The sequence below is a fragment of the Terrapene carolina genome, unplaced genomic scaffold, assembly GCF_002925995.2.
Source record: "Terrapene carolina triunguis isolate 2854851 unplaced genomic scaffold, T_m_triunguis-2.0 Scaffold211, whole genome shotgun sequence".
NCBI lineage: Eukaryota > Metazoa > Chordata > Testudines > Emydidae > Terrapene > Terrapene triunguis.
The window spans coordinates 36904822-36921758 of NW_020664562.1; the positions used below are offsets into that span (position 1 = coordinate 36904822).

The window sequence follows — 16937 nt, forward strand, 5'->3', positions numbered from 1 at the left end:
CAGGATTGGCACTAACTGAAGGTCAATGATAGCTCTACCCTTCTGTTTAAACTGGTACATAAGGCTATAGAAAAATGATCAAAAGTAGATATTGCCAAATAATTTTTTTTAAATAATCCCAATGATCTGAAAAAAAAAAATTTCCATTGGAAATGGTAATTCTTCAACTGCTGTATTTAGTGATCTAGAATACATTTCAAAAGGCTTTAGACTAATATTACGTATCTAGAATGTCTAATGCATAACAAGTATCCTGGTTTTTCTCCTTGTATTGCCTTTGCCCCAGTGTCCTAAGACTTTCCTCTGTATTGGAGATGGCAAAAATACTTGGTAATCCCCTTCATCAACTTTCATACTCTCTCTCCTTATCTGATCTGGTACAAGAATTTTAACACCCTACCAACATCCTGCTACGCTCTTGCAAGTTAAAAGAAACAAATAAAAAACACACATGCTTTGAAAAAGTTCTTCTTTAAGAAGAACTTTCTAGACTCCAGCTATAACATTTAGATCAGGATTTCAAACACCACCTGATTTGGGAGTTATTCAAATTTACGTTTTTATTCCAATTCATAGGGGCCACCTGCAAACTTTGGAATCAGATGCAGGCTTGGAATTTGAACATCCCGATAATTTAGAAGTATCTGGCGCTGGCGATTCGATCCCATCTCTACTAAGAACTCTGACTACTAAAAACCTCTTAGGTCCAGATTTGTAAAGGTATTAGGTGTTGTGGCACTCAGCATCGCAACACCTAACTGACTTAGGCACCTAAGTCTCATTTTCAAAAGTGATTTAGGTACTTAAGACCCTAACTCCCATTGGCTATCAATTGGATTTTGGCTCCTAAGTGTCTGAATCCCTTTTGAAAATGAGACTTAGGCTCCTAAATCAGTTAGTTGCTGCATTGCTGAGTGCTCCAATACCTTAGTACACTAACACTGCATTTTAACTTACAGCAGGGGTTCTCAACCTTTTTCTTTCAGAGGCCCCCCCAACATACTATAAAAATTCCACGGCCCATCTGTGCCACAATAACTGTTTTCTGCATAGAAAAGCCAGGGCTGGCATTAGGGGGTAGCAAGCAGGGCAATTGCCTGGGGCCCCATTCCACAGGGCCCCCCGTGAAATTAAGTAGCTCAGGCTTCTGCTTCAGCCCCGGGTGGTGGGGCTCAAGGCTCTGGGCTTCAGCCCTGCATGGCAGGCCTTAGGCTTTCTGTCCTGCTTGGCGGACCCCCTGAAACCTGCTCGCAGCCCCCCAGGGGACCCCGGACCTCTGGTTGAGAACCACTGATTTACAACACATAATCTGGACAAAGTAGTTGTACCATCTCTGCAACACATGCTGTGCTGTATGTTTACAGAAAGTATGAACAAGAAAACAGTAAAATACCTAAGCCTGCTGCTAACAGCTTCAGATATTAAAAAAAAAAAAATCTTATCAAAGTTTTGAGGAGTTTGGTTATTTTTTACCTTGCCATCTATCAGGCCATTGTTCCACTTCTGTAGTCAGCTCCTTGTTTTCTCTACTCACTGCTACTTCACAGCATGTTTAAGAGGCTGGGACTAATTCAGAGTTCACTGCTATAACAGAAACTATCAGCAAAACCCTGACCTACATTACTGATCACTCAAGAATACTTATTGTTTCCAGTTTGATAAGTATCTTTGACTTTGAGTCATTCTGTGGGAAAACCCAGCAGCCCTTAAAGAAACAGCCTCATTTTTTCTCTCCTGGCTTTTTGGAAAAGTTTATTTTTAAATTATAATTATTCAATGTTTTTAAAAAACAAACAACCTTTCTCAATTTCCTAATGTTTGTCAGTTATATATAAAAGAAATCTGATATATTTCATACTTACTGTTAGATAGCAATGAGTTAGGCTTAATTCAGCTGTTAAGAAAAATATCTTTCTGATAATACACACATCAACCTATTACAAAAATCTTTCCCCCTCTGAAATGCTCCAGCTTTCAGCTGCATCAAATTTAGTTACATTCTATCTCTTCCCCTCTTTCCAGGCAATGTATGTGTGAAATGAACGGAAATGTTCCTAATATTTACCTTACAGCATTCCACCAGTCACATCCCTCCATCCCAAACTGCTGCCTTTCTCACTTATCTCCTAAATTGCACTTATTACAGAATTTCCCCCTCTGGTTGAATGTTTTAAGAAGCAGATTCCAGGGATGTCTAATATTATATCCCAATGCTGTGGTTAAGAGTAGCTTCTTACCACAAGTTTAAAATATGGGCACCTAATGTGGGCACCAAACCTGCTTTCAGGTGTTCATATGGACAGTTGGATACACAAATGCCATTTTTACCATTAAAACATGAGATTCCATTTGACAAGTAAGTTCATAGTGTTGCCTGTAACTTCTGGCCCTGTCATTTAGGTCAGTATAGAACAGTAAACTCAGTATTGTGACAAGCACCTTCATTCCTCTACTACAGGGAGAAGTACACTTCACCCCAGACAGCCCAATTTTAATTGGGCTCTAATCTGGTGAAGTGCAGTGGGTGAGAGAAGTGGTGCCAGGTGGAAGGGTGCAGCAAAGCCCACCCACAACTCCTACTCCAGTCTATGGATTACAGTCCATTCACACCATAGAGGCAGCCACCAATGGATTCATTATAAGGTGCTGAGTTCTACAAGGAATGCTCCAGGCAAAGAAGAATTGTATGACGAGAAGATCCCTTTTGAATGAAGAGGGCAGTAAGTGATTTCCCTGAAAGGTGAGACTTTCTCCAGAAAGTTACCCACATGGAGGAAAAAGTGTTTCTGCCGAGGCCTGTTTTACAGGTGGTATTCTCTAGAAGAAATGAAGAAGTCCCTTAGGAGAGATCTCTTGTCCCTTGTAGCCCTAGTATGTGCTTTCCAGTAGATGCCCTATCTTTTAAAGTAGGGGAAGGAGAAATCAGGAGAAAACATGAAGTCTCTAAAGCAGGGGTCGGCAACCTTTCAGAAGTGGTGTGCCGAGTCTTCATTTATTCACTCTAATTTAAGGTTTCACGTGCCAGTAATACGTTAACGTTTTTAGAAGGTCTCTTTCTGTAAGTCTATAATATATAACTTAACTATTGTTGTATGTAAAGTAAATAAGGTTTTTAAAATGTTTAAGAAGCTTCATTTAAAATTAAATTAAAATGCAGAACCCCCCGGACTGGTGGCCAGGACCCGGGCAGTGTGAGTGCCACTGAAAATCTGCTCGCGTGCCGCCTTCGGCACACGTGCCATAGGTTGCCTACCCCTGCTCTAAAACAATAGTAGACATTGTAATCTGATACATTGCTTGTTGTATGTGGCATTAAGGCAAAAAGAGCACTTGAAGGGTGATGTGTGTAGAGGGTCCCATTAATGTAGATTATTGTGACCAAACAGCAAGTGTGAAAAATCCGGACAGGAGGTGGGGGGTAATAGGAGCCTATATAAGAAAAAGACCCAAAAATCGGGACTATCCCTATAAAATCGGGACATCTGGTCACCCTACTCTGCAGATTTTCTTCAAAACTTTAGCTAGTCTGGATAAATACAATCCTGCTCCAGAAGAACCTTTATGGATTCTAGGAGACATTGACCTACACACGAAAGCTTATGCTCCCAATACTTCTGTTAGTCTTAAAGGTGCCACAGGACCCTCTGTTGCTTTTTACAGACTCAGACTAACACGGCTACCCCTCTGATACTTGACCTACACAAGGCAGTTTTCTAAAAACCCTGTTGTAGAGGTGCTCCTTTTAGGAGAAAGGCTGCTGGCTAGGACCCCACTAAATCACAAGTGAGCGCTGTCCCCAGCGGGGTAGAGTTGAGGCAGCGGGGTTGGCAACAAAAGCTAAAGGGAGGAATCTAGGTCTGTGAGGCAGGGTTTTTACTGGAGATTTGGATTCCACATCAACTGGGTCTCCAGACAGCAGTTGGTTGCTGCCAACATCTGAGAACAAGTAAGACCTGAGCTGAACCCCCTAGGATTGCGGGGAGAGAGAACCTAGACTTGACACGAGCCTGAGGATTGGGGTGAGATGTTTGAGGATTACATTAGCATAATATTTTCTCAATCAGTGACAGATTTTTTCTCCATTATAAAACACTTCTAAAGAGGTGGCTTCTTTTTTCATGACAAGTTTAAGAGTTAACCTCAGTAGCAGTGTTAACCTCATTAGAGCACTGTAACCACAGGAAACATTTACCACATTCTGCTAGGGTGGTATCATTTTATGTTTGCAACACTTTAAAGAGAAATAAAGCTTACAGAAAAGAGTTTTCCCCTCAGGCAGGGTACTGGATTTCCTTCTCTGTCTTATGGAGCGCCACGCACACCAGCACCTCTTATTGCCTTTACACCAACCAATCCTTTTCATGAAAGTGAGGGTCAGGAAGCGAAAGTGGCCAGTCTTAGGGTCTGATCCGCATCTAATGTAACTTACCATTGACTTCAGTGGAGCCAGGCCACTTTACACCAGCTGGGGATCTGGTCACTAGTCTTTCAAAAAGAAATATTTTAGTTTAATGTTCATGAATTATGTTTAGGGGACCCCAGACTGCCCAGCTCCTTATCTTCCTTTGTTGCTGGCCAAACTCACTACCTGCCCACATGGTCTCCTACTCATCATGAAGGGGTAGAGCCATTTTCTCACCAATGACTCTCCCTTTAAAGATCATTAAAGCAGCAGAACTACATTTTAACACGTGCGGCATAATCCATTCATTCTTATCCCTGTTGCCTATGTCAGGGGTCAGGGCCTGCCGCGGAGTCAGTCACCTGGTAACCCTACAAGCACAGCTGGCCTGCAACAGACTGCCTGATTGACTGCACCATCTGACTGGTCAGGAAGGGCAGCTGGCTGGCTTTAAGCCCAGCAGTTGCTGGCTAGTTGCGCAATGTGTATCATGCCTGTCCCTGCTCCTGCTCGCTCCAGTTCCCTATTGGCGTCTGTCTCTCCAGTGCTGATCGCCAACTCTGCATCTGACCTATGACTCTGGTTACCCTCTGGCTCTGGCATTTGCCTTCTGTCCCTGCAGCACTGGTCCAGGGCTTGTTCCTGAACTCTGCCCACCTTAGACCCAGCTGTAATTGGTAGTATGAACTCTCACGTTAACCACTAGACCAGCCAGCCCATGGCCTGGTCTCTAACAGCCTAGTGCCTTACTACACAAGTAGTCCCACTGAAATCAGTTAGACTACTGGCAGAGTAAGATACTACCAGTATGAGTAAGGGAGGCAAAATAGGTCCTACAATAAACACTAATACTATAATTGAAACAGTATTCTTCATGAATCAGTTGTAAAAAAGTGATTTAATCACACCGAGAAGAATCCTGCCCTTGCATACAACTCCCATTTGATTTCAAAGATGCAGTAGTTGCATGCTGATAGCCAAGTATAGAATTTGTCCCAGAGTTATGAGTCTATTTTAACTTTATACAGAAGTGCAGGCTTCTGACGTAAATGTAATAGCAAGCATGTGGTTTGCATCTCTGCTTAAACAGAGAACACATTGTTTTTGAGAGCGCTTAATTATGCATTTGAGAAAAGGTCATTTTTGTATAGGTTACTCCTTGGAGAGTGTGACCTGTCTACCAACTTTTTCCTCTTTTCTTTTAATGTAATACAGGAACAGCCCAAGCTGCAAAATTCACAGCTGTATAAGCCCCCTAAATCTGGATGCTTGGATCCAGTATTTTGGTTCTGATCCTTCTTCAGTAGTCAGTATATTTTTCATGTTGATAGCTCCTACTTCAAACAAGCAACTGCCACTTTGGTCTTAGGAAGCACATTTCACTTTTCTTTCCTTTCTTCCTTATTCCATTTCCTGGCTCAGTGGCAGCAACTGTTCTGCATGTCTCACTTGCTGGACCCATACATAGTATTTTACTGCATCTCATTAAGAATCCAGGCTTTGATCCTGCCCCACCGAGGTTAGCTATTGGCTTCACTGGGAGCTATATCAGGTCCCTAGACAAGCCAAATAATTGTATTTTAAAAATGACTACAAATATTTAGTTTAGAGAAACAAGGAACGATAGGGCCTAATTGTTTTTCTTACTGCCAACTCAGGGGTGTGGTTCCCACTATTTAGTCACAGGGGTTCTTCGACATATTTAGGGGATACCATGATCAAGACTAAGCAAAATAATCACAATCATTATCCAAACCTATTTTATTATTAAAGAAAGAAAACCTTAAACAAACCACACAACTGATAAAGTGGTGGCTTCCGTTACAATCTCTGCTGTATGTCTCTCAGTGGAGAGCTTAAACAGACACTACACCCTTGAGGGAACCACCTCCGGGGGGAGGAGGAGATTCTTTTCTGTGGGAAATTTAAGATCAAAGTATATTGCTTCCTAAAATTATTGTGACTCCATTCCTTATTATATCCTTCGGTAATTAAGAATATTTATAGATGGCAAAAATAATTTTGTTTCAGGGCAGGTGGACCTGCTGGTTATTAATAACTAACCAGCCAGTTTATAGTTGGCAAAGTAAGCAATTTTAACTATGCGCTATGAATCTAAAGAAAAAGTTTAAATCAGTTACTTAGAAGAAACCATTTGAGGAGCTGTCTTAAAACAGGCCAATTATGAATATTCAGAATCTTAAATCCCATTTTTTCTTCGTTTATCAATGTTTAGCCCCTGTCTCCTCTCCAGGAGGTACATGGTCCAACCGCTTGGTGATTGACAGGAGAAACTTCCTCTCACCAATCTTTGTTGAAGTTTTGGGGAGGTTTTCCTTGGGTTGGTTTCTTCTTGAGTTCTCTCTGTTTTCTTGTCTGTCCATGGCAGCTTGCTTGTACAGATGGACGGGATAAGTTGATGAGTGCTTGCTGTTTTAAGAAGACTAGCAGAGGAGGTATATGTGAGAGGGTTTGATGCTGGCAGATCAGTTGCCAGCTCATGCCAAGGCTCACAAAAGACTGACAAATGCATTGCTGGAAACCTGTCTGGCTCGCCTGTGTGTTAGTATTGTTGAGTAGATATTAGGGTTACAAGAATGTGTTTAGACTGACTGGAATACTTGTAGGAGGCTGCATGTGTTAATCCTACTTATAATATCTGTATCCCAGGTTGTTATAAGGTAAAGTTATAACGTTTGCTCTGTAATTATAAAAACGTTTGCTAAGACTGTAAACCCCCACAGTCAGGGGAGAAGCATTACCAAAAGTTACCAAATACTAATCACCACAAAAGGCATTATCTCCTCCCCAACAAAAGAGAGCTTATAGACACCAGACAAGCCATTGAGGATCAAGTGCAAATTTGTTCCATCACTTAGAAAATGAAGACCTGTGAATGTCTGGCAGGAGATGAATCAGGATGTCAAGCATTATACATTTTATTCTGCTATTCATGGATCTTATTCCAGGATTGATATGATTTTTGTTTCTTGTCCCTTGGCTAATTTAGTCAAAGAAAGCTAATCTGGGAGTTGTACATTAGTCTGATCGTGCCCCTAATATATTGGATTAAAAGTAGAGCTGTCAAGCGATTAAAAAAATTAATCACCATATTAAAAAATATTAATCGTGATTAATCGCACTGCTAAACAATAATAGAATACAATTTATTTAAATATTTTTGGATGTTTTCTACATTTTCAAATATACTGATTTCAATTACAACACAGAATATAAAGTGTACAGTGCTCACTTTATATTTATTTTTTATTACAAGTATTTGCACTGTAAAAAACTAAAGAAATTGTATTTTTCAATTCACTTAATACAAGTACTATAGTGCAATCTCTTTATCAAGAAAGTTGAACTTACAAATGTAGAATTATGTACAAAAAAAACCCCTGCATTCAAAAATAGAACAATGTAAAATTTTAGAGCCTGCATGTCCACTCAATTCTACTTCAGCCAATTGCTCAGACAAACAAGTATGGTTACAATTTGCAGGAGATAATGCTGCCCACTTCTTGTTTACAGTGTCACCTGAAAGTGAGAACAGACGTTCACATGGCACTGTTGTAGCCATTGCCGCAAGATATTTACATGCCAGATGCGCTAAATTCATATGTCCCTTCATGCTTCAACCACCATTTCAGAGGACATGTGTCCATGCTGATGACGGGTTCTGTTCGATAACGATCCAAAACAGTGCAGACCAATGCATGTTCATTTTCATCATCTGAGTCAGATGCCACCAGCAGAAGGTTGATTTTCTTTTTTTGGTGGTTTGGGTTCTGTAGTTTCCGCATCTGAGTGTTGCTCTTTTAAGTCTTCTGAAAGCATGCTCCACATCTCGTCCCTCTCAGATTTTGGACGGCCCTTCAGATTCTTAAACCTTGGGTCAAGTGCTATAGCTAGTTTTAGAAATCTCATTGGTGCCTTCTTTGCATTTTATCAAATCTGCTGTGAAAGTGTTCTTAAAATAAACATGTGCTGGGTCATCATCTGAGACTGCTATGACATGAAATATATGGCAGAATGCGGGTAAAACAGAACAGAAGACATACAATTCTCCCCCAAGGAGTTCAGTCACAAACGTAATTAACACATTATTTTTTTAACGAGCATCATCAGCATGGAAGCATGTCCTCTGGAATGGTGGATGAAGAATGAAGGGGTATACGAATGTATAGCATTTCTGGCACGTAAAGACCTTGCAACGCTGGCTTTAGAATTAAAGAGTTGGAAGAAAATTTTCAGAAATAGAAGAAAATGGTAAGGAAGGGATCCGGTGTTCTCTAGGATGCCAGAAAGGTAGTAATAAGGAGTATCCTTGTAAATAAAGAATCATACCTCAATAAGATGAGAGCACTCGAAGAAGAGAGTTTGATTAAGGAACTCACTGTTTTAGAGGGTAGACATAAATCAACAGGATCTAAAAGTGTATAAGAAAATAATTGAGATGAGGGAAGATTAACCAGTTCCAAACAAAAGGGTGAGCAAATACTTAAATATATTAAGGGCAATACAGCTGATAGGCTTTTAGCCAGAAAGTTAAAGAAACAAGAAAAGTCAGCCATCCCTCTGATTAAAAATAAAAAGGGGGATTTAGTAACCAGCATCAAACAGATCTTTGAAATATGTGCTAACTTTTTCCATACTTTGTACACTTCTGAACATCCAAATCTTGAGTTTATAAATAGATATTTGAGAAGTGTGAAACTACGTTAGCTTTCAGAGGATGATGTGGCAGCTCTTGATAGGGTAATTGCTTCAGAGGAAGTTGAATTTATCATGAAGAGTTTAAAATCCCAAAAAACCCAAGTTCTAATGTTTTTTTGGGAGAGAATATTATAGAGCTCTAAAATAAGAGGTGTTCCCTATTTTAACTGAATTGCTTAACAGTATACTGCCAGGGAACAAGATTCCAGGTAACTAGATATAAATAGTTCACAATCAAGCTGGAAGGGCATATCGAGCAGAGATCTGTCCTGGGTCTGGTTCTATTCAATATCCTCATAAATGATTGGATAATGGCATAGAGAGTACTTATAAAGTTTGGAGATGATACCAATCTGGGAGGGGTGACAAGTGCTTTGGAGTACAGAATTAGAACTCAAAATGATGTTGACAAACTGGAGCAATGGTCTGAAATAAATAGGATGAAATTCAATAAAGACGAGCAACGAACTACACTTAGGAAGCAATAATCAGTTGCACAAATATAAAATAGGAAATGACTGTGTAGGAAGGAGTACTGAAGAAAAGACTCTGTCGGTTATAGTGGATCACAGTCTAAGTGAGTCATGAATGTAATACTGTTTCAAAAAAGGGAACATCATTATGGGCAGTATTAGCAGGAGTGTTATAAGCAAGACACGAGAAGTAATTCTTCTACTCTACTCAGCACTGATAAGACCTCAACTGGAGTACTGTGTCCAATTCTGGGCACCACAATCTTGATTGAAAAATATCTTGATAAGAAAACAACCCAGATGAAAAGATGGGACAGGGGTTTAGACAAAGACATTGAACTAGTTGAGTTGGGTCTTTATGTGGGAAAGGGGATATACATCTTCAATTTATGTAGTTCTGTAGCGGGGTGGTTACCCTGCTCCTGCCCTGAGGGGTTTAAAACAGCCCTGGAGGAGGGCTGTGGAAGGGCAAGATGCCTGGGCTGATTGGGAGGAAGCAGGCTCAGCTGGCGCCACGCTCCAATCAGGGCCCAGCTGGCCCTATAAAGGCTTGAGCCAGGCGCTCAAGCAGACACTCTCTCTGTGTTCAGAGAGAGAAGGGCCTGGCTGCAGGGAGCTTAACTAAGTGCCTAGAGTGGAGCAGGGCTGGGGAAAGGCCAAGGGAGCTGGGGAGCTCCATCCTAGGAAAGTCCCAGGCTGCAGGCCTGGTAAGGCCTATTAGGTAATGGGTTGCAGGGGGCAGCCCATGGGTAGGCAGAGGCAGCAGGTCTGAACCCCTTTGCCTGTGATGAGTGGCTTACACTGCAGTCTGCCCCAGTGAACGGGGGCTAGATGGAGACTGGGCAGTAGCCAAGACTGAGGTAAAGTGGGGATAGTGGGTGGGGGTTCCCCTGGGAGGGGGAGACCCAGAACTGTGGGGGTACTGCCAGGGGGCAGCACCCCAGGTAAAAGGGCACCGGGGTCCAGGGAGGGACACGGGGGCCAGAGGACAGGCGGATCACCAGCCTGCAGGGGGTGCTCTGGATGCTGGAAGAGCTAATTCCCGGAAGTCACCAGCAGGAGGCGCCGCAGGGGTGAGTCCGCACCTCTACAAGCTCATAAAGAATTTTTTTAATAAATAACTGGAGTCAAATGAGATCTATACAATAAAGATCTATCATATTTTTGCTACTAAGGAGATGCTCTGTTGGAGGAGTTGCAGGGGAAGGAGTTCATGTGGTGGCTGTGTCCAGGAATTAGATGGTTGGGGCAGAAATTATTAGAGATTCATTTTATGACAACCTTAATAGACTTTAAGGCCAGAAGGGGCCATCATGATCAGCTAGTCTGACCTCCAGTACATCACAGGCCACAGAATCTCACCCACCCACTCCTGTAATAGGCCCATAACTTCTGGCTGAGTTACTGAAGTCCTCAAATCTTGATTTAAATACTTCAATTCACAGAGAATCCACCATTTACATTACAGTAACTCCTCGCTTAACATTGTAGTTATGTTCCTGAAAAATACTACTTTAAGCAAAGCGATGTTAAGCAAATCCAATTTCCCCATAAGAATTAATGTAAATGGAGGGGGGGGGGGAGGTTAGGTTCCAGGGAAATTTTTTTTGCCAGACAAAAGACTGTATTTTTATATATATATGTACACACACACACACAATAAGTTTTAAACAAACAATTTAATCCTGTACACAGCAATGATGATGATTGTGAAGTTTGGTTGAGGTGGTGAAGTAAGAGGGTGGGATATTTCCCAGGGAATGCCTTACTGCTAAATGATGAACTAGCACTCGGCTGAGCCCTCAAGGGTGTTAACACATTGTTGTTAATTTAGCCTCACACTCTACAAGGCAGCACGAATGGAGGGAGGGGAGACAGCATGACAGAGAGAGACAGAGACACACACCCTGTGTGTGAGAGAGAGAGAGAGAGACGTGCATTGCCCCTTTAAGTATGCTGACCCCACTCTAAGTACATTGCCTTTTTAAGTAGATTAGCAAGTTGAGACAGCAGCTGCTGCCAGCAAGCTCCCTCCGTCCTGAGCCCTGTCTGTTCCCTCCCCTGCTCTGTGGATGGAGTAAGCGGGGGGCAGGAGCAGGGGGGAGGGGTACACCCTGACATTAGCACCCCTCTTTCCCCCCTCCCCCCACACAGCAAGCAGGAGGCTCCCAGGAGCAGCTCCAAGGCAGAGGGCAGGAGCACAGGGCAGTATGGGGAGGGACAGCTGAACTGCCGGCAATTGGTAGCCTGCTGGGCGGCTGCTGTACAGGGAACTTAGAGGAGCAGGGAGCTGATGGGGGGCTGCCCGTCCACCCTGGTTCCAAGCCCCCACTAGCTAGCTGCAACGGGCTCCTCTTCCTGCAAGCATTGGACAAAGCAGGCAGCTGCCAAACAACGTTATAAGGGAGCATTGCGCAACTTTAAATGAGCATGTTCCCTAATTGATCAGCAACGTTACAACGCAACAACGTTAACCGGGACGACTTTAAGTGAGGAGTTACTGTAGTTAAAAACAGCAAGTGACCTATGCTCCACTTTGCAAGGAAGGTGGAAAAACTCCCAGGGTCTCTGCCAATCTGGCCTGAGGGAAAATTCCTTCCCAACCCCAGAGATGGTGATCCATTTAGGGTGACCAAATGGCAAGTGTGAAAAATCAGGACACCTTTTTCCAGGGGGATGGGGGTGGGGGTTGTTAATAGTTGCATATATAAGATGAAAAAAAATAAATACAAATAGAACATGCATATAGGCCTACCTTGTACTACAGATTGTCCAGCTCTCAGTTTTCAGCACCAGCAGTCTCATACTTCTTGGATGACTTGGCCATGCACATAACATCCTTTCTGCCGATTACATAAGGGTAGAACTCCTTGCAGCTTGTATTGAAATTCATTTTTACTTGCGTTTCGGACCTCACCAGCTCAATCCTGCTTCGATTCTTCACATCAGTCCATGCATCCTTTGTCACTGAAAATACGTGCTCTGTATCAGCATGGCAGGCTGGTATACTGAGCATGAAGGAAACCAGCTTCTTCATGTTAGGAAGATTAGCACCATCTCCCTTACTGCTGAGCACCTGAGCCCAGAGTTCCTCAACAGTTTTTTTTTTCCCCCCCCTGCTCCAAGTTCTTGATGATTTCTTGGACAGTACAAAGCTCATTATAGAGCTCATCCAGGTCCACGGTACTCTGGAGATTTGTTGTTGTTACAGCTGCAGACAGACCTCTGAACTCCAACTCCTTCTCTTGGCTGATATTAAAGCACTGAATGTTGTACAAATAGCCGCTAGTGGAAAAGTCAAACTATTTCTCTAGATATTTGACAGAAATATCATAAAGTTTGGTAAAGGCCTTGTGAAGGACTGAATACAAAGATGTCATTCCAATGAACGCATTCTCAACTTTAGCAGCGAAGAATGGGTCATTTTTGTTGTTGCTGTAGCTTCATTCACAGACAGTTTATTATGGCATACACTGCACACAAAGTCACACTAGCCTTCTCCAGGCAGAGCATTGCTGAACACTTTAAGTACATTTTGTAGAAAATAAAGGTGAACCTCAACACTGCTGGTTTCCTGACCTTCTTCACCTGGCTCACTCTCAGCAAACACAGGCCACAAACTCCGTGGACAGTTGTCTCTGCCCAGAGAAACAAAGCAGCTCTTGACTGCTTGCCAAGTGCTAACCAGTCTGTTCACAGATAGGAAAGACTCAACCAATGTGTTGGGACATGACGTAGCAAAGCAGCTTACTCAATGTCCATAAACTCAAACATGTCTTTCAGCACAGCCACTCTCTTAGTAGAACTGCTGAAGTGATTAAATGTCTGAATCACCAATGACTCATTGTCCACTTTTAGAGCCACTGCATTATGCACGATGTGGGCTGGGCAGTTGGCAGGTAAAATATTTTCATTCTTCTTTTTCAGGTTCTGGTATACAGATTTCTGCCTACCATCAGGTGCACTGGGACCAGAGGAGGTTGGGGGAGCCAGGGCACCCTGGCCCCATCACTTTTTTCCAGCCATAAGGGCAAGCAAGGTGGGGGAGGAGATGGAGTGGAGAGGAGCGAGTGGTGGGTGAGGTCTTGGGTGGAAGGGACAGCGCAGGGGCAGGGCCATGGTTCAGGTGCCAGTGGGCCCCCCCACACACACACTTTTAGAGAGCTTCCATCGCTCCTGCCTGCCATAATTAACATTTGTATTGTCAGCACAAAAGGAAGAGACTTAAGCTAAGTCGAGTTTGTGAATTACAAGTTTTTGAAGGAGAGTGTGTTGGTTATTGACCTGAAGTCTCCTCACTTTCTTCATAAAAGTCTAACAGTTTATCTTGTATTCCTAATTCAGATGTCCAATATCTCAGGGATAAGGGAAAGGTTTTATGTTACCTTTGTCTGATGCATCCATGGCAATTGAGAAGTAGGGTCTGTCTTCACTGTGAAGAATATCAGCAAATTCAGTTAACAGCGGCGATAATACATCTTTAATCAGGGCTTTGGCTTTTCTACGGCCACAACACATTTTTTTTGCAATAATTGAATCTAGATACCAGCTGCAAGCTTCAATTCACAGTCACAGGACCAATACAACTGTTGCTGCACTACTGTGTGATACACTTGGGTAAGCTCTGCATCAACAACATGAGTCTCCAATGTTTCATTGGGCTTGCTGAAGAAGTTTGAGACCAGGATATTCTTCTTTTGCAATTTGGCAGCTTTGCACATGTTGTTTCCTACTGGCATGATGCTTCACAGCCAACTCACCATCGTGCCTGATGCTGAATTCTTTTTTTACACAATTTACAAAATGCCTTTGTAATCCAGTTGTAATTTTTTTCCCACTCCGTTCAGTACTTGCATTGTCTTTTTAGCTCTTTAGTGACAGGTTCATCAGCAACACTAACCATCATGACACTTTGCGACAAAGTCTTCGCCAGTGAAACGGCGTGGAAGCACACACATACGCACCAAAACACATGACGTGATTAGATAGCCGCATAGATGCGTTGCCACGGTAACTCAAACACACAGGGCCGGCATTAGGGGGTAGGAAGCAGAGCAATTGTTAATAACAGTCACAGATGGGACATATGCCATCATAGGCAATCTCATCATTACATCCCCTTCAAAAATGTATCAAGCTCAGACTTGAATCAAGGTAGATTTCCTCCCCATTCCGTCCCTTGGGAGGCTGTTCCAGAACTTCTCTCCTCTGGGTTAGAAACCTTTGTCTTCATTTCCAAGCCTAAACTTGTTGATGTTCAGTCTATAACCGTTTGTTCTCGTGACAACATTGGCCCTTAACTTAAATAACTCCTCTCCCTCCCTGCTGTTTCAGCTCCCCTTGTGCATATGCTTTGTGATACAGTCTTTAAGTACCCGATGACATGCTATTTTTTATACAGGACTCCAGCCTTATTTAGCTTACAGTTAAACTTACACTTATGAACTGGAAAATTTTCTCTCTCATAAGGAAAAGTGAAACCACATTTTTCTTCATCACAAAACAATACATATTACTAGAGCTGGGTGAAATATTCATCACGAAAGTGTCCACATTCATGAAACTTCTGTGAAATTGTAAAAAAAACCCAACCTTTTTCTTTTTTAAATTAATGTTTGTGTAAAACATTTTAAGTTCTCTGGAAATTTTGGGGGAAAAAACAATAAAACCATCTTAGCATGAACATTTTTTGTACTTGAGAATTTTGAACAAGTTGCTGATGAGCTCCAGGGATCCAGAGACTGGGGGCTAGGAGTTCTTTTCCCACCTTTACATTTATTTAGATAGGCCTCACAACATCCTCATAGAGCAGGTAAATACTATTTCCCCATTTTACAGATTAGGAAACTGAGGCTGAGAGAGGTCAATTGCCTTGCTGGAGGCCACACTTTGGGAACACATTTTGTTCCTCTGAGACTTTGTAAGTCATGCCATCCCTCACATCCATGGGAGAATAGTCTTGAAGGTAAGGGCTATTTTGGAGGCAGTGGGTTAGTTTCATTAGAATGTTGAGCTTTAATATCCTTGTCAGCTTCAGCAATTTATTCTGCAGGGGTTTGTGCAAACATTTAAATCGATTTGCAATCCAGTTTGGGTCACTCCTGTCCTGTCCCTGCCCCAGATTTCAAGTTTAAATGAAAGCACAATCTCCAAGCACAAACGCTTACGTTTCACAAGGTTTCAAGTAACAAACAAACACGAACTTTGCACCATTTCAACACAAAACATCAGCCCAGTTGTGAGGATGTGTCTCATCTCTTTAAATACATAGCGGGAAGTCAGGCTGAAGGGGTTGGAGGAGGTTCTGGGTAGAAACGGTTGAAGTAGAGAAACAGAGCAGCTTTAGGTTTAGAACCTTATTCTAGTAAAGTTCCTTGTTTGCCAGAAGAAAGTGACTTTTTCTGTGATCCCTTTCCATTGTCACATGACACCAAGTTCGCTCAAATGATTCACAAACTTTAGCAAAGTTATCAATGAACTTGTTCAAGTTTGTAACACAATCTAAAGTCAGGTAAGCTTTATGTAGTTTTAAACGTCATTCTCACAATTTTTCACTGATTCAATGTCATGAGATTTTTAAGGTAAATACTAGAGATGGGTGTGAGCTACAAAACAGACATCTAACTCTATAACTAAATTATCCCGAAGTCTGGGAGTTGTTCAGATCTAGGCCCATTTTTAATTGGTGTAATTAATACACATAAGGGGAAATATGAATTCAGTATTCCTTGGGCAAAACAAGGGGGCCCAATCCTGCTAACATTGACTTCAAGAGAAATTTTTGCCAAAGTTACCAGATCATCCTGTAGGGGAGAGACCACAATATTGATGCAAAAATGGTATTAATACAATTACTATACTTTATTTGATTAGGTCCTTAAAAATGTCTTTGGACCTTTGCTAAATGATAAGCTATAGCTACAATTACATTGTAGCTAGGATGCTTGGAAATATAACAATACATATATTTAGCTAGTTATATTACAAAATGTGAAAGCTAATCAAAGAAATCCCAGAAGGTTTCTGCTTCTATCTCCCAAGGACATGCACGCATCAAGCAGATAAACAATGTTAAACATTCATGTTTTAGGAAGAGGTCTGATTGTGAAAAGAATGTAGGGTGTGTTATCAGAGCAATAAATAATAAAGCGGGCTTTACTGATCTTCACCATCTTGCAAGAAAAGCTGCTAGTGTTCTTCAGAGATGTTTTCAACTTTTGTTTATTTCTTAAATGTTGAAATGGCAAAAACTTTTGAGAAGTGCTGACTTGCAAATATGCTAGCTAAATGCAAAGCTCCTAATGTCATTGCTCTGTAAGTGGTAACAGTTTAGGTACCAACAT

The 16937-nt window shown here is 41.9% G+C and overlaps 1 protein-coding gene across 1 annotated transcript in view; it reads right to left on the bottom strand.

Annotated features, from left to right (window-relative positions):
• LOC113407369 (interleukin-23 receptor-like) overlaps window positions 1-14333 on the bottom strand; it is a 61556-nt gene extending 47223 nt beyond the window's left edge. Inside the window, 2 exon segments of the mRNA XM_029912390.1 lie at window positions 13346-13478; window positions 14141-14333. Coding sequence (XP_029768250.1) covers window positions 13346-13478; window positions 14141-14333 — 326 coding nt within the window.
• Window positions 14334-16937: the final 2604 nt, after the last annotated feature.